The 25,368-nt window shown below is 39.4% G+C and overlaps 2 protein-coding genes across 8 annotated transcripts in view; both read left to right on the plus strand.

Annotated features, from left to right (window-relative positions):
- Positions 1–15,800, plus strand: part of TyrRS-m (Tyrosine--tRNA ligase, mitochondrial) — a 37,364-nt gene extending 21,564 nt beyond the window's left edge. For 4 of the 5 annotated variants that reach the window (XM_053786789.1, XM_053786786.1, XM_053786787.2 and 1 more), the window contains exons 10-14: positions 4,119–4,178; positions 8,409–8,475; positions 10,346–10,534; positions 13,437–13,562; positions 15,681–15,800. In XM_053786789.1, coding sequence (XP_053642764.1) covers positions 4,119–4,178; positions 8,409–8,475; positions 10,346–10,534; positions 13,437–13,562; positions 15,681–15,718 — 480 coding nt within the window. In that variant the 3' untranslated portion in view covers positions 15,719–15,800. The remainder of the gene's footprint in view (positions 1–4,118; positions 4,179–8,408; positions 8,476–10,345; positions 10,535–13,436; positions 13,563–15,680) is intronic. The other variant, XM_053786790.1, reaches the window with a different exon arrangement.
- An 8,378-nt stretch (positions 15,801–24,178) lies between these two features.
- CkIIbeta (casein kinase II subunit beta) overlaps positions 24,179–25,368 on the plus strand; it is a 16,404-nt gene continuing 15,214 nt past the window's right edge. Inside the window, exon 1 of one of the 3 annotated variants that reach the window (XM_053786793.2) lies at positions 24,179–24,265. Coding sequence is in view for 2 of the 3 variants with exons in the window: in XM_053786791.1 (XP_053642766.1) it covers positions 24,627–24,652 (26 nt within the window). In the remaining variant the exon portion in view is untranslated. The other 2 variants (XM_053786792.1, XM_053786791.1) reach the window with 2 other exon arrangements.

Genomic DNA, 25,368 nt, shown 5'->3' on the forward strand with positions numbered 1-25,368 from the left:
CACACTCCCAAAGTCATCCACTAACCTTTGCAGTTTTTCTTTAGAATCTCCCATAAGCACAGTATCATCAGCAAAAAGTAACTGTGTCAATTCCCATTTTGTATTTGATTCCCCATAATTTAATCCCACCCCTCTCCTGAAATCCCTAGCATTTACTTCTTTTACAACCCCATCTGTCTAAGACCTACTTTTACCGGGAAGTAGTCTCCCTCTCTTCTACACACCCTAACCTGAGCCTCACTATCCTCATAAAAACTCTTTACAGCATTTAGTAACTTACCACCTATTCCATATACAGTGGAACCTCTACTTACAAGTTTAATCCATTCCATGACCTTGCTCGCAACTGGATTTGCTCGTTTGCAGAGTCAATTTTCCTCATTTAACCCTTAAACGGTCCAAACGTATATATACGTTCACGAGCGTAGTGCCCCAAACGTATATATACGTTTTATTTTTCATTCGTTCAAAATTAGCGAGATAGGCCTGAGTCACCTAGACATGAGAGAATGGGTGTGCGCACTCAGTGTGCGCAGTATACAAAAAATCTGGGACCCCTGGGTACCACATGGTAGGACCAGTTACATTCAGCTCCATCCTGGGTCAACATTATGGCACATCCACTCTTCTATTCGAGGAAAGTGATAGAGATCATGAGTTTAGTGGATCTGACACCAATGGGGCCAGTAATATTCAAGGAATTAGTGAAAATATCGACTATGACCCAGATGACCCCCAGCCCATCACCTCTGGGGTAGCGACACCTGTCCTAGGGCCAAGCACCTCTGGGGTAGCCAGTGTGGCCACAGCAGACCCTAGGCCAAGCACTTTTGGGGTGGCCAGTGTGGCCACAGAAGACCCTGGTCCAAGCACCTCTGGAGTGGCAAGTGTTACCCATAGGCAACTTCGCAAGAGGAAACTATCATTTTCCCGGTGTTTTAGTGATAGTGAAAGTGATGTAAGTGACGATGAGATTGATTTTATGCCAACTGAGGATTCGTCTAGTGATAGTGACGTTCATTATTCACCAATGAAACGTACTTTTAGGCGTCGTTATCTACGTTCAGGCAGTGTGCCATATGCAACCCCCAAGGGTTGTGGCAAGTCACGATCCAAAACCCCGACCAATGATAGTGAAAGTGATCATGAAGGGGAGTATGCGGGGATGGAGGAAGTAGTGGTGGGTGGCATGGTGCCTGGACCACATGGCGCAGTGGGTGGACAGACAAAGGACCGCCCAGCACCCCTTCAACCATGTGCTGCCTCCACTCCTCTCCCTCCTCCTCCTGCCCCCCCTCTTCCCATGCCACAGGTCCACCCTGCACCACGTGATCGTGAGTGGAACTGGACACAAAGTATATTTGTGCCACAGCCTTGTGATTTTGATGCTAGTGGAAGTGGTATCCAGCCAGAATGTCCCATAACGAATGAGTCTACAGAGTTAGACTATTTCCAGTTGTACTTTGACGAGCCTATAATGAACTTGATAGTGACTCAGACAAACATTTATTACCAATATGTCATGAACAACACAGCAGAGGTTGGAGAATCATCACGGCTGCACAGGTGGAAAGACACAACAGTGGCTGAAATGTATTTATTCCTTGCCACTGTCATGCTTATGCCACATATCTATAAGAACAATATACGTAATTACTGGTCTACAGACCACTTCATCAGTACTCCAGTTTTCCATGACCTCCTTCCCTGCAACAGATTCACTCTGTTGCTACGAATGTTGCACTTCGCAGACAGAAATACGCCAGACAGAAATGACCTTCTATACAAAATCCGGGAAGTGTTTAGGTATTTGAAGCAGAAATTCAGTATATACTTTTATCCCTTCAAGAACATTGTTGTTGATGAGTCCTTGAGTCTGTTCAAGGGACGCCTGTCATTCAAGCAATATATACCGAGCAAACGTAATCGCTTTGGTATAAAACTTTTTGTTATGTGTGACTGTGAGAGTGGTCTTGTATTGGATGTAATTGTATACACAGGGAAAAGCACACTCGATGATGACAGAAGGATGTTGGGCATTTCCGGTGTTGTTGTTCGCAGGATGATGGAACCATACCTTGGCAAAGGCCATACATTGTACACAGACAACTGGTATACAAGCCCTATGCTTGCTGATTTCCTACGTGTGAACAATACTGATATACAGTGGACCCCCGGTTAACGATTTTAATCCGTGCAAGAGGGCTCATCGTTATGCGAAATAATCATTATGCGAATGAATTTTCCCCATAAGAAATAATGGAAATAAAATTAATCCGTGCAAGACGCCCAAAAGTATGAAAAAAAAATTTTTTTACCACATGAAATGTTAATTTTAATACACACAAACTGAAAAAGGCATGCACAATTAAATGACACTTACTTTTATTGAAGATCTGGTGATGATTGATGGGATGGGAGGAGGGGAGAGCATTATCTTCTTACTGTTTAGAAGGGGAATCCCCTTCCATTAGGACTTGAGGTAGCAAGTCCTTTTCTGGGGTTACTTCCCTTCTTCTTTTAATGCCACTAGGACCAGCTTGAGAGTCACTGGACCTCTGTCGCACAACAAATCTGTCCATAGAGCTCTGTACCTCCCGTTCCTTCAAGACTTTCCTAAAATGGGCCATAACATTGTCATTGAAATAGTCACCAGCACGGCTTGCAACAGCTGTGTCAGGGTGATTTTCATCTATAAAGGTTTGCAGTTCAACCCACTGTGCACACATTTCCTTAATCTTTGAAGTAGGCACAATGGATTCCACAACTGGCATAGGCTTCTCAGGGTTAGCCCCAAACCCTTCAAAATCTTTCTTAATTTCCATACTAATTCTCACCCTTTTTACCACAGGGTTGGCACTAGAAGCTTTCTTGGGGCCCATGGTCACTTATTTTCCAGAAACAGCACCGAAAACACTGTAATAATACGAAATATTCCGAGTGTATGCTTGGATGTTACCGCGGAGGCTGGCTGGTAAACAATGGGACGGCCGGCACATGTGAGGGCACATTGGACGCGTCTCGGACGAAAATCGGTAAGCGGGTTTTTAATCGGTATGCGCGGCAAAAATTTTGCGATAAAAGTAATCGGTATGCGGAAAAATCGCTATGTGATGCCATCGTTATGCGGGGGTCCACTGTATGTGGAACAGTGAGAAGGAATAGGAAACATATGCCAAGGCTCACTGGAGGCAGTGTTGAAGGTGAAGTGCAAGCGTTTCATGCTAATGACATCATGGCACTGACGTGGCATGACAAACGAGACGTGACATTGCTATCAACCATCCACAGAAACGAGATGGTACAAACAGACAGACTGAGCAAGTTCAACAACGAACCTATTGTGAAGCCACTTGCTGTCGTGGACTATACGAACAATATGCGACTAGTTGACAAGTGTGACATGATGATAGGGTTTGTTGACTGTGTGCGTAGGAGTCGCAAGTGGTATATAATACTGTTTTTTCACCTTATAGACATTGCAGTGCTCAATGCATTCAATATGTACGAAGTAAAGACTGGAAAACGACAACGTTTTGCAGATTTCTCTCTGAATCTCGTCAAACAGATAGCAAGAAAGTATGGTACCACACCTGTATCTTCCCCTCAACAGCGACCTGTCACACCACAACCTGTCCCCCAACCACAGCCAGTGGGGGAAGTGCCAGACCGAATCACTCCTAACTGTCACTATCTGGTACCAATACCACCTACCCAAAAGGAGAAGAATGCCCAGAAAAAGTGTATTGTGTGTGCTACCACCAAAAAACGACCCCAACAGTGGAAGGACACACGATTCATGTGTCACCAGTGTGGGGTGGCACTCTGTATGAATCCATGCTTCATGGAGTATCATACAATTGTGGAGTTCTAGAAACATAAGTGGGACATGTAAATACTTGTATATAGTTGTAGATAATAATGTGTGATTCAGCCAGGTGTGCAAAATCACCTGTCAGTGTGTACATGTGTGTTTATGACAATATGATAAAAATTTTGTATGTAATATTGGTGTATAAAAAAAAATTGGCATTGATATCAAATGACTTACTATGAAACATAATTATCATATCATGAAAAACAAGAAAACGGTAAATATGTTGAATTTCTGCAAGCAGCAGTGCTCCATGTTGCCGTCAGGTGATCGCCAAGTGCCAAATTCGCAGCCTCATATCTCGGTAAGTACTGACCCTAAATTATTTTTTTTATGCTAAAACACTTAAAAAAAAATGTGCTCTTTTTTTCTATAAAAAAAAAATTCAAAATATTCGGGGTGCTGTGCGAGTGAACGTATATATACGTTTGGACCGTTTAAGGGTTAAATTAGCTGAAATGGAATTCTTTCCAGTGGAATTCCAGGCACGAGAAAATACTTTAATAATTTCCCTAATATCAACTCTACAGCTTATTTATCTATCACAATTCATGTAATATGACATAATAAACAATATTAATAACATAGAAACATGATATATACACTAGAATGAATAAAATACATGTCATTAGCTATGTGGCTAGTGGTGGTGACAGCAGCCATTGTTGTTGAGGTTTATAGGGCCACCACAGCGGCCATTCCTGCTCCTGACTAGAGAACCTAGGATAACCCAGAAAAATCAGACAGAGTGACTTACAAGTGCTACACTTAATTGATACACTCTTAATGCTACACTTAATTGTTACACTATTAATGGTACACTTTGCCACTGCTGCTTCATGTTGTCTGCCACTGCTACCTCATGATGTCTGCCACTGCTGCTTCATGTTGTCTGCCACTGTTACCTCATGATGTCTGCCACTGCTGCTTCATGTTGTCTGCCACTGCTACCTCATGTTGTCTGTCACTGCTGCTTCATGTTGTCTGCCACTGCTGCTTCATGTTGTCTGCCACTGCTACCTCATGATGTCTACCACTGCTGCTTCATGTTGTCTGCCACTGCTACCTCATGATGTCTGCCACTGTTGCTTCATGTTGTCTGCCTCTGTTACCTCATGATGTCTGCCACTGCTGCTTCATGTCTGCCACTGCTACCTCATGTTGTCTGCCACTGCTGCTTCATGTTGTCTGCCACTGCTGCTTCATGTTGTCTGCCACTGCTACCTCATGATGTCTACCACTGTTGCTTCATGTTGTCTGCCTCTGTTACCTCATGATGTCTGCCACTGCTGCTTCATGTCTGCCACTGCTACCTCATGTTGTCTGCCACTGCTGCTTCATGTTGTCTGCCACTGCTGCTTCATGTTGTCTGCCACTGCTACCTCATGATGTCTACCACTGCTGCTTCATGTTGTCTGCCACTGCTACCTTATGATGTCTGCCACTGCTGCTTCATATTGTCTGCCACTGCTACCTCATCATGTCTGCCACTGCTGCTTCATGTTGTCTGCCACTGCTACCTCATGATGTCTGCCACTGATGTTGCCAAGGAATCGAACATTTCTGCTATTTTGAGCTCAATTTCTCAATTTATTTTTGTAGTATAGCTTCCATTCTATCACATGAGACCAAATAAAACGAGAATACAACCATAAAAACCATACGAAAATATACCGCTAAAGAGAGGTTAATGGCTGAGAAGTGAACTCCGTTATTTATGGTCCGATTTCCTTCATTTTTGGTGTACGTTAAGAAGCATCTTTTCATCATACATTGCCTAAGTTTCAATAAGATAGTCCAACAAACAACTGAGATCCAGTTCCCTAGATCAAGAGCAAGAGCCCCCTCACCAGTGTCAATTAACCTCCCTTGAGGCCCGCTTGCATCTGGAAATTTTGCTTGAGTCTGGAAGCAAAAAATCGACCGAGCAGCTGCTTGTATCTGGAAAAACTCGCACGTGGATGCACTCGTACGTAGAGGTTCCACTGTACTTGTAACATCTGCCACATTGCTCCCCTATCCACTCTATCATATGCCTTTTCTAAATCCATAAATGCAATAAAAACCTCCCTACCTTTATTTAAATACTGTTCACATATATGTTTCAATGTAAGCACTTCATCTACACATCCCCTACCCACTCTGAAACCTCCTTGCTCATCCACAATCCTACATTCTGTCTTACCTCTTAATTCTTTCAATAATAACCCTACCGTACACTTTTCCTGGTATTCTCAGTAAACTTATTCCTCTATGATTTTTACAGTCTCTTTTGTCCCCCTTCCCTTTATATAAAGGGACTATACATGCTCTCTGCCAATCCCTAAGTACCTTCCCCTCTTTCATATATTTATTAAACAAAAATACCAACCACTCCAACACTATATCCCCCCCTGCTTTTAACATTTCTGTCATGATCCCATCAGTTCCGGCTGCTTTACCCCCTTTCATTCTACGTAATGCCTCACACACCTGCCCCACACTCATATCCTGCTTTTCTTCACTCCTACAAGATGGTATACCTCCCTGGCCAGTGCATGAAATTACCGCTTCCCTTTCTTCGTCGACATTTAAAAGTTCCTCAAAATATTCTCGCCATCTACCCAATACCTCTATCTCCCCATCTACTAACTCCCCTACTCTTTTTTTAACTGACATATCCCTAGGCTTTCTTAACTTGTTTAACTTGCTCAAAAAAATTTTCTTATTTTCATTAAAATTTCTTGACAGTGCCTCTCCCACTCTATCATCTGTTCTCCTTTTTTACTCTCTCACCACTCTCTTCACCTTTCTTTTACTAATCCATATACTCTACTCTTCGTATAACACTTCTGCTTTGTAAAAACCTCTCATAAGCTACCTTTTTCTCTTTTATCACACCCTTTACTTCATCATTCCACCACTCACTCCTCTTTCCTCCTGCACCCACCCTCCTATAACCACAAACTTCTGCCCCACATTCTAATACTGCATTTTTAAAACTATTCCACCCCTCTTCTACCCCCCCCCTACTCATACTTGCACCAGCCCACCTTTCTGCCAATAGTTGCTTATATCTCACCCTAACTTCCTCCTCCCTTAGTTTATACACTTTCACCTCCCTCTTACTTGTTGTTGTCATTTTCCTCTTGTCCCATCTACCTCTTACTCTAACTGTAGCTACAACTAAATAATGATCCGATATATCAGTTGCCCCTCTATAAACATGTACATCCTGGAGCCTACCTATCAGCCTTTTATCCACCAATACATAATCTAATAAACTACTTTCATTATGTGCTATATCATAACTTGTATATTTATTTATCCTCTTTTTCATAAAATATGTATTACTTATTACCAAACCTCTTTCTACACATAGCTCTGTTAAAGGCTCCCCATTTTCATTTACCCCTGCCACCCCAAATTTACCTACTACTCCCTCCACAACATTTTTACCCACTTTAGCATTGAAATCCCCAACCACAAGTACTCTCACACTTGGTTCAAAACTCCCCACACATTCACTCAACATTTCCCAAAATCTCTCTCTCTCTCTCCTCTACACTTCTCTCTTCTCCAGGTGCATATACACTTACTATAACCCACTTTTCACATCCAACCTTTATTTTACTCCACATAATCCTTGTATTAATACATTTATAGTCCCTCTTTTCCTGCCATAGCTTATCCTTCAACATTATTGCAACTCCTTCTTTAGCACTAACTCTGTTTGAAACCCCTGACCTAATCCCATTTATTCCTCTCCACTGAAACTTTCCCACCCCCTTCAGCTTTGTTTCACTTAAAGCCAGGACATCCAGCTTCTTCTCATTCATAACATCCACAATCATCTCTTTCTTATTATCCGCACATCCACGCACATTCAGACATTCCACTTTGACAATTTTCTTCTTCTTATTCTGTTAAGTAATTATTACAGGAAAAGGGGTTACTAGCCCATTGTTCCCGGTATTTTAGTTGACTTTTACAACACGCATGGCTTATGGAGGAAAGATTCTTATTCCACTTCCCCATGGATATAAAAGGAAAAGTAATAAGAACAAGAACTATTAAGGTAAAATCAAAGAAAACCCAGATGAGTGTGTATAAATAAAAATGTACATGTATGTGTAGTGTGACCTAAGTGTAAGTAGAAGTAGCAAGACATACCTGTAATCTTGCATATTTATGAGACAGACATAAGACACCAGCAATCCTACCATCATATAAAACAATTACAGGCTTTCGTTTTATACTCACTTGGCAGGACGGTAGTACCTCCATGTTACAAACATTCCTAATGGAATTAAGAATATTTAGTTACATGTTAATACATTTGAGTGGAAGGGTTTAGCAAACAGCTTGGAGGCTGAAAGCCCAGTTTTTTGGTCAAGCCATTACTCTGTTTCACAGCCATACCTACATGTCTTTAAGCACTCATGATTAGCTTGGTTCATTAATTTTCTTGTAGCGATGATCCTTTATATTAGATAATCAAGACCTGGAAATGTTGTTATATTAAAAATATCTGTATAGTATTATTTTCTTTCAGAGCAAACCTGAAAGCAGACATGCACAGTTGAAATTAGCAGAAAAAGTTACACTTCTTGTACATGGTGGTAAGTATGAAGCATGTATTAACTGCGCTGGAAATGGAAATTTAATTTAGCTCATAATACCAATTATATTTTTAGTTTTCATTTGGTTGTGGTGAAAATTGCAACATTCTTACTTCAAAAGCAGGAAGGCTAGCTGCATACTGTAGGGCCCCACTTATATTTTCAGGTTAAGAGAAGTAATGATGATAATTCATGCCGAGAATTGTAAAGAAAAGCAGTTAAGGGGAGCAACTGGGCCAAGAGCAGATTCATACACATTTTTTTCTGGTGCTGGACCAGAGAAAACGTAATGTTTTCCCTCTGCCTGCTACCACACCTTCATAGCATATAAACATGACATGTTTATTTACTATGTAACGTGTTTCTTATATAATTTTGAAGAAAATATCGTAGATGGATTAATGAAAATGGTTATATTAACATGAAATAAGGCATTTAATGCACCCAAGAGTGATTATTATTACGTAATTGTATTACTACTATGGCGTTAAGACTAGAGGGACACTCTTAGTGATTTTAATGTGTACCTGCATGCCAGCACAGTGTGTAAGTATATTTAGGTACAGGTACACATAGGTATAATTATCAGAGTATATAAAATATGCAACAAATTTGCAACACTTGAAATTTTGGAAAGCTTTCAGACATAATAGAGAGATGTGCTCATGGAGAATGTAAACAAACCAGGTGGGGCGCCCCATATTAGAAAGACGGGGAACCGTATAGCGAGTTTTGGTCATAATTTGAAATCGCCATATTAATATAATGCCATAAGGTGAAATGCCGTAAAGCATGGACCTACTGTACTTAAAAAAAAAAAATGACTGGCAAGATGGTGATGGTGTGAATGATGAAGATTGAGACACTTATGCAACATATGGGAATTTTTATTAAGGAGATGTTTTACCACAGTGGCTTCATCACTTCAATACAAAGTAAAAATGGGTTAGGAGAGGAGGAGTTTGAGGTAATCAGTCCCTCAGCCTGGAATCAATGTGTTCAGTCCATCACTCTCGTGGAAAGTGCAGCATATGGCCGGAGAAATGGCTTATGTACTGTAGTCAGGTGAGTTGAAGCAGGATGAGGTGGGATCATAGTAGAACCATCTACTAATCTAAGTAGGTCTTTGTCCAAAGGTTGGACAAATTAAAGAATTTCTTGTATCAAGATCCCATGATGTGGCAGTGTCTGACAGATGTGATAAATGGTTTTTGAAAACCGACAAGTTGAAGATTGAGACACTTGTGCAACATATGGGAATCTTTATTAAGGAGATGTTTTGCCACACAGTGGCTTCATCAGTCCAGTACTAAGCAGAAAGGTGTAAGAAGAGGAAGAGTATGAGGTAATCAGTCCCTCAGCCTGGAATCGATGTGCTCAGTCCATCACACTTGTAGAAAGTACAGCATAGGATCAGAGATGAGTTGATGGGTGTGTCTGACTTTGTGCTTGGCTGATGTGTGCGTCTGACTTTGAGCTTGGTTGGTGTGTGCGTCTGACTGTGCCTGGTTGACGTGTGAGTCTGACTTTGTGCTTGGTTGATGTGTGCATCTGACTTTGCATTTTTTTGATGTATGTGTCTGACTTTGTGCTTGCTTGATGTGAGCATCTGACTTTCTCCTGTTTTGATGTGTTCATTTGACTTTGTGCTTGGATTAATGTGAGTTTATTCAGTATTCACTTTTGTATGCTGTATGTGTTTCACCATTCTTCATTTATTAAGGTATAACTCCCAAAATTGAAAGAGCAAAATTGCAAACAAATCACAGAACTGGTGGGGTTTGAGCCCCATCAGTTCAGTGATTTGTTAAATTATGTATGTTTCATATTTTTTCTAACTAATGAAATACATTTCATCACTCTTCATTAGAAGAAGGTCTAGAATCTGCTCATCGTACAACTGAGGCTCTGTTTGGCAACCAACCTGAAGCTCTTGCCAAAATGTCCACAAATGAAATAGAAGTTGTGTTCAAATCTGCTCCCTCAACTAGCCTCCTCCTAGAACCAGGAACATCTGTCCTTACCATGGCATTGAAGGCTGGCTGTTTTGCAGATGAAAGTATGTATATGCTATATTTTTTAACTGGGTTTCTCTTCAACTTAGATACAGTGCCCAGTGGTAAAGTTGATTTACTGTCTCCTGAATTACTCTTTACTGGGTTATGTCTCCTACCAGAAACCTCTAGGTGGGTGAGGATGAGAACAGCATGTTTTTTTTTTTTCTTTTTTTTTTTCAACAAGTCGGCCGTCTCCCACCGAGGCAGGGTGACCCAAAAAAGAAAGAAAATCCCCAAAAAGAAAATACTTTCATCATCATTCAACACTTTCACCTCACTCACACATTATCACTGTTTTTGCAGAGGTGCTCAGAATACAACAGTTTAGAAGCATATACGTATAAAGATACACAACATATCCCTCCAAACTGCCAATATCCCAAACCCCTCCTTTAAAGTGCAGGCATTGTACTTCCCATTTCCAGGACTCAAGTCCGACTATATGAAAATAACCGGTTTCCCTGAATCCCTTCACTAAATATTACCCTGCTCACACTCCAACAGATCGTCAGGTCCCAAGTACCATTCGTCTCCATTTACTCCTATCTAACACGCTCACGCACGCTTGCTGGAAGTCCAAGCCCCTCGCCCACAAAACCTCCTTTACCCCCTCTCTCCAACCCTTTCGAGGACGACCCCTACCCCACCTTCCTTCCCCTATAGATTTATATGCTTTCCATGTCATTCTACTTTGATCCATTCTCTCTAAATGACCAAACCACCTCAACAACCCCTCTTCTGCCTTCTGACTAATACTTTTATTAACTCCACACCTTTTCCTAATTTCCACACTCCGAATTTTCTTCATAATATTTACACCACACATTGCCCTTAAACAGGACATCTCCACTGCCTCCAACCTCCTCCTCGCTCCTGCATTTACCACCCAAGCTTCACACCCATATAAGAGTGTTGGTACTACTATACTTTCATACATTCCCTTCTTTGCCTCCATAGATAACGTTTTTTGACTCCACATATACCTCAATGCACCACTCACCTTTTTTCCCTCATCAATTCTATGATTAACCTCATTCTTCATAAATCCATCCGCCGACACGTCAACTCCCAAGTATCTGAAAACATTCACTTCTTCCATACTCCTCCTCCCCAGTTTGATATCCAATTTTTCTTTATCTAAATCATTTGATACCCTCATCACCTTACTCTTTTCTATGTTCACTTTCAACTTTCTACCTTTACACACATTCCCAAACTCATCCACTAACCTTAGCAATATTTCTTTAGAATCTCCCATAAGCACAGTATCATCAGAAAAAAGTAACTGTGTCAATTCCCATTTTGAATTTGATTCCCCAAAATTTAATCCCACCCCTCTCCCGAACATCCTAGCATTTACTTCCTTTACAACCCCATCTATAAATATATTAAACAACCATGGTGACATTATACATCCCTGTCTAAGACCTACTTTTACCGGGAAGTAGTCTCCCTCTCTTCTACACACCCTAACCTGAGCCTCACTATCCTTATAAAAACTCTTTACAGCATTTAATAACTTACCACCTATTCCATATACTTGCAACATCTGCCACATTGCTCCTCTATCCACTCTATCATATGCCTTTTCTAAATCCATGAATGCAATAAAAACTTCCCTACCTTTATCTAAATACTGTTCACACATGTATGCTTCAATGTAAACACTTGATCTACACATCCCCTACCCACTCTGAAACCTCCTTGCTCATCCGCAATCCTACATTCTGTCTTACCTCTAATTCTTTCAATTATAACCCTACCGTACATTTTTCCTGGTATACTCAGTAAACTTATTCCTCTATAATTTTTATAATCTCTTTTGTACCCTTTCCCTTTATATAAAGCGGTGGGGGAATATGTTGGCAGTGGCATTGAAAGAAAATAATAGCAAATTTTGAAAAAAAAAAGGTTCATTCAACTTTTAATAAATTGAGTTGAGAGTACATTCATTATTATTAATCATCCTTTCAGTTTTCATTAGGTCAGAAAATGGGTGGAAAGATTTACATGAATGTTTAAGAATAAAAAATGCAACTGTGGGAGAATGAAAACAAAAAAGAGATAAATGATAGAGCTACTATTCTTTTGTCTTCAAAGTGTGGAATTGAGATTCTGGGGAATGCTTTTCAATTTTTTTTTTTTTTTGGTGTGTTAAATCTGTTTTAATAGATTTATTTTGATTTTGCAATTAGACCTGTTATGTGTTGCATAGTTTCTTTTCTGTTATTTCTTTAGAGACAGTGCCTTGCTTGATCTGAATGTTAGTGAACCATGTTTTTATTTACATTTGTTATCAGGGAACAGTGTGTATGGTTGAAGTTTTGGGTTTTATTGAGAAACTTATTTACTCCTGTAACAAACCACGGAACTGGTCTGGCCAGTTTTATGACTCACTTACCATTGGTTCAAATCCCACCTGTTCCGTGGTTTGTTTGCAATCCTGTTATTATGATTATCTGAGTACTCCTGTAATGATGCTTAAGGTATTGTCTAGCACAATTTCAAGAGTTATTTCTCATATTTCATTGTTTAAGCTGCCAATAGGGCATATGATGAATGTCAATTTTTTTTGTCAGTGATGCTTAGTAGTGTTACTAGTTACATAGGTGGTTAGTGCTCTGTTACTCTGTCAGTTACTTTTCCAGCTTTACCTGCTAAATCTGTAGGGGTTATTCAGTTCCTAGGGAATGGAAGGCAGGTTTAATCCAAGAAAAAGGATGGTAGCCCCAATTCCTTGGATCAGAAGCCCTTCACTAGCACCAGTGCATACCCCCTTTGAAGGGGATAATAGTATAGTGGAATTCATGTTATATGAATAAAGTGTTGGATTTTACCATGTTTATATAAATATAAGAGGCTCACAATTTTACCAGCTTCAAGTGTATTTTACATTTGCAACAGGAGATGCTCGCCGCATCATTGAGGCTGGAGGATTTTACATAAATCTTGCTCGTGTCAACAATCCAGATCTTATACTTATCCCTGGAGCACATATACTTTCTAATGGTCTCACTGTAGCAAGAGTTGGTAAGTTTTTGGTTTCAGTTTCTTAGTGTATTTGTATGTGATTACTTGTTTGAATTATTATTTTGTACTGCACAGTATTACATGCCAAGCCTAGCATGGGAAAGGAGGGTAATATATTATAGAACGAAACCAAAGTTGGCATAATAATTTAGTTTCAGTTAAGACCTCATACAGAGAGTCTGCGTTAAATAATAATAAGATCTTTATTTACTACAAGTACATGTACATGGTATACAGGCCTAACTGACAACAATGACATACTACTATACAGAAAGCCCCTTGTTATTCTTCGCATGTCGGGCAAATTAGGTCAGTGTCCCAGGATGCGACCCACACCAGTCGACTAATATTCAGGTACCCATTTTACTGATGGGGAACATAGACAACAGGTGGAAAAAAACATGCCCTTTATGGTGTGGGTTTCTGAGAGAAAAGCTAAAAGTATGTACTGTATAGTAAAAGTGGTAAATGGCACTAATGTACAAGTATTACAGTTGTATTAATTTTAACCCTTTCAGAGGCCAAATTTCAAAGTGTGCACCAGGGTCCAAGAATTTTCAATAAAAAATTTTGTTATTTTTTCTTATGAAATGGTAGAGAATCTTTTTCTGAAGGTAATAAAACAAAAAGTACGATATTTGATGGAAAATTGACAAAATTATGCTCTCGTGAATTTTGATGTGTCAGTGATATTTACGAATTGGCGATTTTGCCGACTATGACTCCCATTTTAGGCCAATTACATTATTCCAGTCAACCAAATTCTTAGCTATTTCACTAGTATTATTTCTATTCTATCGACTGAGCACAAGAAATCGCCCAGTCAACTGTTTCAACTACAAAATAAAGTGATCGGAAATTGGTAATTTGGCCAATTTAACACAAAGTTCAAAATATTCCAATTTCAAAATAGGGTCCAGAATAAACAATGCAGGCATTCCTGACACTAAACTAACATTTCCTCTGTTCACTAATTATGTTTTCAGGTTTTACAAATGAATTCCATTTTGATTTTTTATTCACATAATGAATTTTTATTCAAACCAGAAAATAGAAGATTTACTGTTATGCAATATTGTAATAATTGTATAAATATCATCACCACATTTGTGAATGTATATTAGATCCACCAGCTGGCGTGTATTAGAAGTGTGAGATTGTTTGTTTACTCTTGAACATCGGCAAAAATTTAACATTTCCGCTACTTTGAGCTCAGTTTCAAGCCATTTCCAGTACTAAAACCAATCAAAATCATCTCTATTTCTGTAATATATCTTCCATTGTATCAAATGACACCAAGAAATTGCAAATACAGCTATAAAAAACTTACGAAAAAACACTGCAAAGTCGCTGTTTTAATCGAAAACCACAGTCTCAGTTTTTTTTCTGTCATTATACACTGTGTGCTGCACACATACCACGTAGATGTATTCTCTCATATCTAGGCCCAAATTTACCACTCGCAGCTTATCAGAGTGAGCTGAGCTCATGACGTATATCTACGGTTTGGACCCTCAACGTAAAGCCATAGATCTACGGCACGGACCCTGAAAGGGTTAAGTGCCTTAAAAGTTCATAATATACAGTTAAGGTAGGCCCCACTTATACAGCAGGTTAGGTTCCAGGCTACTGCTGTAAAGCAAAAATCACTGTAAAGTGAATCATAATCTTTTTCACTTTCAAATGCATATAAAAGTCTGATATGTTTACACTGTCATGTACATATTATGTGAACAATACAGCTAGGCCTAAAAAATACATATATATTACACACATTACTTACCTTAAAATATTTTTGTCCTTAGCTTATATGGAGTGGTGAATATATTCATTGTAGGATGTTTGAATAAGTGAAGAATGGGTATAATTGAAAACCACTGTATTAGCGAAAGGCTGCAAAGTGATGTGCTGTAAAGCAGGACCCTCCTGTATGTAATTTTAAAAATGTAGTAAAGTATTTTTTCATAGGATAAATAATATAATGGGGGATAAAGTGATGTGATTAAATGATACACTAATTTGTTTGGAAGCTTCATAATCAGAACATACTGAATTAAAATTATCATTAATTGCTTTGATTTTTTCTAATTTATAATTGAGGTTGTTTCTCTTTTACAGGTAAAAAGAACTACTACTTGATCAAATGGCTTATGTAACTGTTTGTAATGGCTTGTGTAACCATTTGTAATGGCTTATGTAACTGTTTGTGAATAAATCTGTAAAATTACTGCATATAAATTATAGCTTATTGACTCCCTGGACCCTAGCCAAAATTTAAAAATATTTTGTTATTAATATGATAGATCTGTAGTGGAGGGAAAGAGGAGTTGGGGTCACCCTAGGAAAGGTTGGAGGGAGGGGGTTAAAGAAGGTTTTGTGTGCAAAGGCCTCTGACATCTAACAGGTATGTGTGAGCATGTTAGGAGTGATCGAAGGCAAATGATTTTTAGGACTTGATGGGCTGTTGGAATATGAGCAGGGTAACAAATGTAAAGAGATGCAGGGGAAATATCCCCACTCCTCTGAAGGAGGGGTGTGGATATTGGCAGTTTGGAGGGGCGTCTGAACTGCAGTATCAGCAGTATCACTGCCCTGCCTCTTGCAGGGCAGTGATAGAATGAATGATGGTGAAAGTGTTTCTTATGGGTCACCCTTCCTTGATGGGAAATGTCTAGTGTCCTAAACAAAAAGAAGAATCATGATATAGCATTTATATAGAGGGGTCAATTTAGTAATTTTGTCTGCACACACTTCTGGCAAGACAACTAATGAGTGAGTGATGATGAATATATATTTTGGTGTTTTACTACCTTGGTGCGAAAAGGCCAGCGATAAAAATCATCAGAATTTATGTATACACATGAGAGTTTTTCGTGTAGAGAATGAAAGTGGTATATGCAAAATAGTTGAATGTTATGTGTATGTGCATGAAAATTGAAAATGGCAGAGAGTGAACAATGGTATCCCATGCTTTATGCAGTAGATGTATTCTCAACACACAGCAGCTATACTAAGCTCAGTTGCTCATGAAAGTGAAAAAATAGAAAAGGTTTATAATGGTATAGAAATAAGAAGAAAATTTTTTTAAAATTAAAAGGAGTGATGAAGTATTGAAAGCTGTTGATGATTACATCTTTAGGGTGTTGGAGTGATAGTAGAAGAATTTGTTCAAGTTGCTGCTGTAATGAAAGCTCTGGTTTGAAAATCAAGATAAGAATGGATGTGGCTAGAGGGGCTGCATGGAGTAATTATGCTAACTAGTGTATGACTGGGAAATACAAAGACACTTTACCAAGTATGTAATACACTTGATAAAGCCCTCCCCATGGGCAAAATATGGTACCAATAAAGGCTTCCCTGCATTTGGTGTCTTACCACCTGTCTGAGTAACATTGAGATGAGAATGTTATGATGGTATGGCCCTGGTGAACAAATAGACATTGATATTGAAGGAAGTGTACTGCACAAAGTATTCAGGTGAATATGAAGATAGGGGTGAAGTGAAAACTATGAAGACTGACAAATATGGTGAGTATCTGAGAACACTTTTAGGCATGGAAACAATGTAATGAACTTTTATTTAATTTTATATGATAGCTCATAGAGAATAATTTACATCCAGCAGTAACCTCATCATTGTGGGAGAGCTTGTGCTTGCTTTCTGTAATTCAGCATCTCTCCAGAGAGGTGCCTTAATGCTGGTAAAGGGCTCTTGATCCATGGGATTGGAGCTAACCTCCCTCCCTTGTATCAAAATTGATTACCTCTTTTTTTCCCAGATGATATATAACTTGCACAAGTTTAGCACTTCCCCATGATTATGATAATCATGTAGCCTCCCTCCTTTACTCCTCAGTCTTCTGCTTTCCTGACTAGACAGCTTACCCATTCTTTCACCACTGCTTGGTTGGTATCAGCAGAGGTGTATGCAACTTCCTCTTCATCCTGAAATTTCCAGGTTTTTTTTCTCCATGATTTTCTTCAGATTTCCTGTGAAATATCAAGTCCCCCTTATTTGCGAAGTTCTCAGAAGCATCCCACCACAGTCATCCCTGTTTCATACCACTAGAGAATATTTATTTCTCTATAGACTGTGAACTAATACAATGGATCCATGTAGGTTAAAAGCTTTTTTGTGAATATAATTATAATACTGAACTAAGACAAAGCATTCTCAAATGAAATGAATCTTGTAATGACCCCTCTGACACATCATCATTGTCTAATAATACTGAAGACATTACTGAAGGTGCCTTCTCCACCCACATCTACATGATTACCTCTCATTTGCCAAGTGCTATGTGGCACCTATGGGTTTAGTGCTTACCCATGAGTAATTTCTCTCCTACTGCCCCTTTCAAAAGAGAGATTTTGATGTTCGTGAATTACCTTGATCCAAGGAATTGAAGTGCACTTCCCTTCCCTGAACTGAATCTGATTGCCTTCCATTCTCTTGATAATGCATGACCCATATAGATTTATTACTTTCCCCATGAATCTAGTAATAATCTCCCACTGCCATCGAATCCTGACTTGACTGATCATCTGGTCTTTAGTACATAACTGAAAATGACATGTTACACCAACAGTCACTATTGTACTTTTTTTTAAAGGTATCCTTCACACTCTACTGTCTAATTTAACCCCCTTTGCTATGCAACAATGAATAATGCAGGTTTAGTACTTCATTTTTTAACCCTTTGACTGTTTCAGGCCCCTTTCTGAAACTGTCATTCTATGTCGCTCAATTTTTGAAAAAAAAAATTATTTTTTCTTATGAAATGATAGAGAAACTTTTCCCGATGGTAATGACACCAAAAGTTCGAAATTTGGTCGAAAACTCATGGAATTATGCTCCCGCGAAGTTAGGGGTCTGGGCGACATATGCGTATCGGCGATTTCGCCGACTTTGAGCCCTATTTTCAGCCAATTCCATTGTTCCAGTTGACCAAACTCATAGCTATTTCTTTAGAACTCCATTTTATCTATCAGCTGAGTACAAGAAACCTCCCATTTACTAATTTGGACTACCCAGTATGGTGATCAGAAATTGGCAATTTGGCCAATTTCAAGCAAACTAAAAAAGATGCCAATTTCAAAATAGGGTCCAGAATAAACAAGGTAGACATTCGTGGCACTAAAATAACATATGCTCTGTTCATTAGTCACATCTCTAGGCCCCTCTTATATTATTATTGCTTTCTATTTTGATTTTTTATTCATACAAAAAAATACAAAATTTACTGTTATGCAGACTACTGCATTATTGTAAAAATGATATAAATAATATCAGTGCACTAGTGAAAGAATATTAGACTCCCCAGTTGACATGTGGTGTGATTTATTTACTCCTGAACATTGGTAAAAATCGAACATTTCCGCTACTTTGAGCTCAGTTTCAAGGTCGTTTTCATCGTCAAAGTAATGAAAATCATCTCTATTTCTGTAATATGTTTGATATTTTATCACCTAAGACCATGAAAACGCGAATACAATGATAAATACTATACGAAAATACACCTCAAAGTCGGCGTTTTATTCCAAAAAAACGATCAGAGTTTTTTTCTCATTACGCAATGTGTGCTGCAGGATTTTTTTTATGTGGTGCACACTGACCACACCGACCCATTCTCTCACATGTGGGCCTACCAGCTTTCTCCCGCTTGATTTGAAGCCGCTAGAATTATTGAGTATATATACGTCAGAAACATTGGCTCGTAAGACGTATTTATATGTTGAAAACAGTCAAAGGGTTAATGTAATAATAATAATTCCCTAGGTAGTAGGTTGGTAGACAGCAACCGCCCGGGGAGGTACTACCGTCCTGCCAAGTGAGTGTAAAATGAAAGCCTGTAATTGTTTTACATGATGATAGGATTGCTGGTGTTTTTTGTTTGTCTCATAAATATGCAAGATTACAGGTACGTCTTGCTACTTCTACTTACACTTAGGTCACACTACACATACATATACGTACAAGCATATATATACACACACACCCCTCTGGGTTTTCTGCTATTTTCTTTCTAGTTCTTGTTCTTGTTTATTTCCTCTTATCTCCATGGGGAAGTGGAACAGAATTCTTCCTCTGTAAGCCATGCGTGTTATAAGAGGTGACTAAAATGCCGGGAGCAAAGGGCTAGTAACCCCTTCTCCTGTGCAAATTACTAAATTTAAAAAGAAAAACTTTCATTTTTCTTTTTGGGCCACCCTGCCTGGGTGGGATACAGCTGGTTTGTTGAAAAAAAAAATAATAATAATTCAGAGTGCTATGCATGGAGACCTGTATATTCCTCATATCTGCTCATCTGTAAGTTCAGTCTGCTCTTGGAGCTCTGTCCCATCTGTAGGTAATACATCTGGTGAGCAGATAGATGTAAATTGGAAGATTCAGTATTGGCTTTGCTAAATCAATCAGTTAGTTATTGAATCACAAATCACTTGTCTCCCTTCTGGTCATCATAATAAGCCCAGAAGTCCACTTTTCAATTCTCATATACCAAGTACATGAGTGGGTGTGAGTTGGACCTTCTTAGCTTGGGCCAGTAGACCTGTTGCAGTGCTATTTCTTATGTTCTTCAGTATACCTGGAGTATACCTGAAGAGGGTTTCAGGGGTCAATGCCCCTGCAGCCCAGTCTGTGACCAGGCTTCATGGTGGATCAGGGCCTGATCAACCAGGCTGTTACTGTTGACTGCACACAACCCGATGTACAAACCACAGCCCAGCTGGTCAGGTACTGACTTGAGGTGTCTGTCCAGCACCTTCTTGAAGACAGCCAGGGGTCTGTTCGTAATCCCCCTTATGTATACTGGGAGGCAGTTGAACAATCTTGGGCCCCTGACACTTATTGTGTTGTTTCTTATCATGCTAGTGGCACCCCTGCTTTTCATCGGGGGGATGCTGCATCATCTGCCAACTCTTTTGCTTTCATAGGGAGTGATTTTCGTGTGCAAGTTTGGTACTAATCCCTCTAGGATTTTCCGTTTTTTTTTCTTTTTTTTGTATTAACACATTGGCCGTTTCCCACCAAGGCAGGGTGGCTCAAAACAGAAAAACTTTCATCATTCACTCCATCACTGTCTTGCCAGAGGCATGCTTACACTACAGTTATAAAACTGCAACATTAACACCCCTCCTTCAGAGTGCTGGCACTGTACTTCCCATCTCCAGGAATCAAGTCCGGCCTACCGGTTTTCCTGAATCCCTTCATAAATGTTACCTTGCTCACACTCCAACAGCACGTCAAGTCCTAAAAACCATTTGTCTCCATTTTCTCCTATCCAACACACTCACGCATGCCTGCTGGAAGTCCAAGCCCCTCGCACACAAACCTCCTTTACCCCCTCCCTCCAACCTTTCCTAGGCCAACCTCTACCCCGCCTTCCCTCCACTACAGATTTATACACTCGAAGTCATTCTATTTTGTTTCATCTTCTCTGCATGTCAAAACCATCTCAATAACCCCTCCTCGGCCCTCTGGATAATAGTTTTGATAATCCCACACCTCCTCCTAATCTCCCAACTACGGATTCTCTGCATTATATTCACTCCACACATTGCCCTCAGACATGACATCTCCACTGCCTCCAGCCTTCTCCTTGTTGCAACATTCACCACCCATGCCTCACACCCATGCAAGAGCGTTGGTATAACTATACTCTCATACATTCCCCTCTTTGCTTTCATGGGCAAAGTTCTTTGTCTCCACAGACTCCTAAGTGCACCACTCAGCTTTTCCCCCTCGTCAGTTCTGTGATTCACCTCATCTTTCATAGACCCATCTGCTGACACGTCCACTCCCAGATATCTGAACACATTCACCTCCTTCATACTCTCTCCCTCCGATCTGATATCCAGTGTTCCGTTACCTATTTTTTTTTGGTTATCCTCATCACCTTACTCTTTCCTATATTCACTTTCAATTTCCTTCTTTTATGTACCCTACCAAACTCATCAACCAACCTCTGCAACTTCTCTTCAGAATCTCCCAGAAGCACAGTGTCATCAAGGGTATAATCATGTATCTCCTGCTAAGCCACAAGGACTTTGCTGTATAGTCCTTGTGGCTTAGCGCTTCTTTTTGATTATAATAATAATAATAATCCTGCCTGCATTCTAGGGAGTACAGGTTGAGGATTATTATTATTATAATCAAAAAGAAGTGCTAAGCCACAAGGGCTATACAGCTGTTGAGGAACTTCAAGCATTCCCAGTAATTGAGGTGTTTTATCGCCACCCAAAAATTATTCCTTCACTGGTGACTAGTTGTAACTTTGTCCCTGAACCCATCTGTCTGGACTCCCACTGAGATTTCACTTTGTATTCCATTCATTGCATTGCTCCTGAAGACATGCTTGCAATTTTCAGCATGAAAGGCCTTGAGCATCTTGACTCTTCCCTTCGTGGTTGTTGTGCATTGTTTATTGCTTATTTGCAGTTTGTAATAGGAATGAGTGGAGGCAAGTGACTTTTATGACTTGATGTGTTGTTGTAGTGTGAACAAGGTAATATTTATGAAGGGATTCAGGAAAACTGGTTAGCCGGACTTGAATCCTACATGTGGTAAGTACAGTTCCTGCACTGTGAAGGAGGGGTAAGGATATTTGAAATTTGTAGGGGCATCTGAACTATAGTATATCAGCGACTCCTCAAGGGAGGTTCCTTGACGCTGGTGAGGGGCTCTTGATCTGAGGAATTGGATCTGTGCTCCAGACCACTGAATTGAGTCTGAATGCTATCGAATACTATCGAAGATACGGTACTATGTTCCACAGTCAGCCCTCCTGGCCCTATATCACTCTCTTATTTACCCCTATCTCACCTATGGAATTTGTGCATGGGGCTCAACAACAATAAACCATCTCAGACCACTAATTACCCAACAAAAGGCTGCAGTCAGAATGATAACAAATTCTCACTACAGACAGCACACTCCACCAATATTCAAAACACTAAACCTACTCACCATACAAAACATCCATACTTATTACTGCACCTATTACATACATAGAACACTTAACTCTGATATTAACCCTCCCCTCAAATATCTTGCCAACCTCAACAGAACACATGACCATAACACAAGGCACAGATCACTCTTTGATGTTCCTCGTGTCCATCTCACGCTATGCAAAAACTCAATGCACATAAAAGGCCCTAAAATCTGGAATTCATTACCTGTAAATATAAAAGAAACACTACCTATTATAAATTCAAGTCTCTTCTCAAAGATCACTTACTCACCCAAAACCAAATAAATACTGAATAACTGAACCTTATAAATTGTATATCTTAAATGTTTCTCATAATTATATCACATAAATATTAAACCTAAGACCCAATCTAACTTTGTTATTTTTTAAATACACTACCTAACAGAATACTCCATTCTACTGAATGTACAGCAATGCATGCAACCATATGACCTGTCTTTGTAATACTCATTTGTGCTTTATTGTTATCTGTTTACAATAATGTTTTATCACTGATTACATCATTGCTTAGTTAATCTTAAGTTAATTTTAAGCCAGCCCGTAATGCTATGCATGTAAGTGGCTTTGGCATGCTGCTCTTACCTGTATTTTTTTGTACCTCTGTATGTTCAAATTATTAAATAAATAAATAAATAAATAAATAAATGCCTTCCATCCCTTCCCACCACAGGCGCTGTGTAATCCCTATGGGTTTAGCGCTCTCCATGATAATAACGTATCAGCACACCTCTGGCAATACAGTGATGGAGTGATTGATGGTGAAAGTGTTTTCTTCTTTTCTGGTCAACCTACGCTGTATACCCCTCAAGGAAGGTTCCTTGATGTTGGTGAGGGGCTCTTGATTTAGGGAATTGGATCTGTGCTCCAGTTCCCCGAATTAAGCCTGAATGCCTTCCACATCCCCCCCCCCCGGCGCTGTATAATCCTCCGGGTTTAGCGCTTCCCCTTTATAATAATAATAATAATACGTTGTATATATATTTATATATACTGAAAAATTATTTAAATACCTGACCCATTCGGGTTTAGCAGTTATTATTATTTAAATACCATATTTTCGGGAAGGAAAGTATTCCTGATGTCTGTGGATGAATTAGGGTCTCAAATTATCCTTAGAATAATCGAATTAATGAACTACAATAGGTCGATTACCCGCAACGCTGTACGTAATATGGACTGTAAAAAATGTTACAATATAGTATACATTTCTATGTATACCTACGTATTTGTATTAAAATATTAATTATATGATTGATTGGTCGTGAAGTTCATTGGTGTCAAGACAATTTAACAAAGAAATTAAACGAGAAGTTCGAAGGATGAGATGCCAACAGATTACGATAAAGACACTTAAGTAATTAAGTTTATTTAGGTACAGGCACACAGAAGTACAGTTATCATACATAATAACATACTTAACAATTCGCAGACATGTTAAATTACCTAGGGAACCCCCCCAAAAATCAGACGTAATGATTTATTTCCAATGAGATCCATGTATTAAAAACCACCTTTGGCATCAAGATAATTTTTTTTCCAAGTCTCCAAGCGAAACGTTATCTTAACGTTCCCACGCTGATTCGGGTATTTTTTTGTAAAAATAAAGTGTGTTGGGCCCCCTAGTGTAGAATGTGTGGTGTGTGGGGCGAGCAAGAGATGGCAGCAGCGGCGCCTCCCTCACCCTAGCCTGGCTGACACACACAAGCGGTCAGTACTTTTCTCGTTACTACCACTCTTATCACTCCAACTTTAGTGTTTCTAGTCGATATCCGTGGCCGTGAAACGTGATGGAATGGTCTGAGACCTGCGGAGTAGAGAGTAGATGTAGTTAAGGGAGAGAGGAGTAGTTGGTGTGGATGTGCTGGTCAGGTGGTGGGAACATGGCCTTGTCTTGAAACCTTTAAATGCTTCCTCTGCTATTTCCTTGACTTACTGTGGTCTTCGTGGTAATTTTTGTGAGCTCATTGAACATTCTACGGTATATTGAGTATACGTACTACCAGAGAAAATTGATTTTGGTGCTATTAAACCCTGTGACAACAGGCCAGGATCATCAACGTGTCCAGTCATGGACAATACAATATCATCAAACGGGTATTATTTTCTCTTCTAGTTCAATATGGAATTGATTTTATTTATACGATTTGAAAGTAAGAGACAAATGCAGCCTACATTAAACAATTTTTTTTATATAAAATCTTTAAATACACACTCAGTTTGTTTGACAATTTCGATTTTTAAAAAGATTGTAAGTAAAGTTTATTTAGGCAGAGGTATACATAAATACAATTATTATACAGAGTGTAACTTACCTAGGATAACCCAAATAAGTCAAAGTGACTTATTTCCATTGGGGTTCTTGTAATATTATTTAAACCTTAAAAGTTAAAACAGCTAAGTAATCCTGCTTAAGCATTAGAGTTGTACAGATGGGTAAAATAAACTGCCAAGTAGGTGATTAAGCAAATTCTTTACATGGCTTTAAAAATAGGTGAGAAAAATAATTGGACAAAGTTCATTGAGGGTTGGACTTGACCAGCAGTACAAATACTCCAATTTGGTGATTGCTGACTGTTGCTCCCTGCTGCATTTTTGGCCAGAAATTATAGTTTGAAATGGGCAAGTGTTCAGTGATTTGTGCCTTTGAGGTAGTTTTACGTTTCACAAATGAAAGCAAGAACCAAAACCTAGCCATTGTGGTAGTCTACAAGCCTCTGGATGCAATGTCCCAACAATTCCAGGAACAGCTGTTGAAAATTGACCACTGGAAAATCTTCCAGCTCCTGCCATCAACATTTTGCTCCTGGGGG

This window comes from Cherax quadricarinatus, chromosome 41 (assembly GCF_038502225.1).
Source record: "Cherax quadricarinatus isolate ZL_2023a chromosome 41, ASM3850222v1, whole genome shotgun sequence".
Classification (NCBI taxonomy): Eukaryota; Metazoa; Arthropoda; class Malacostraca; order Decapoda; family Parastacidae; genus Cherax; species Cherax quadricarinatus.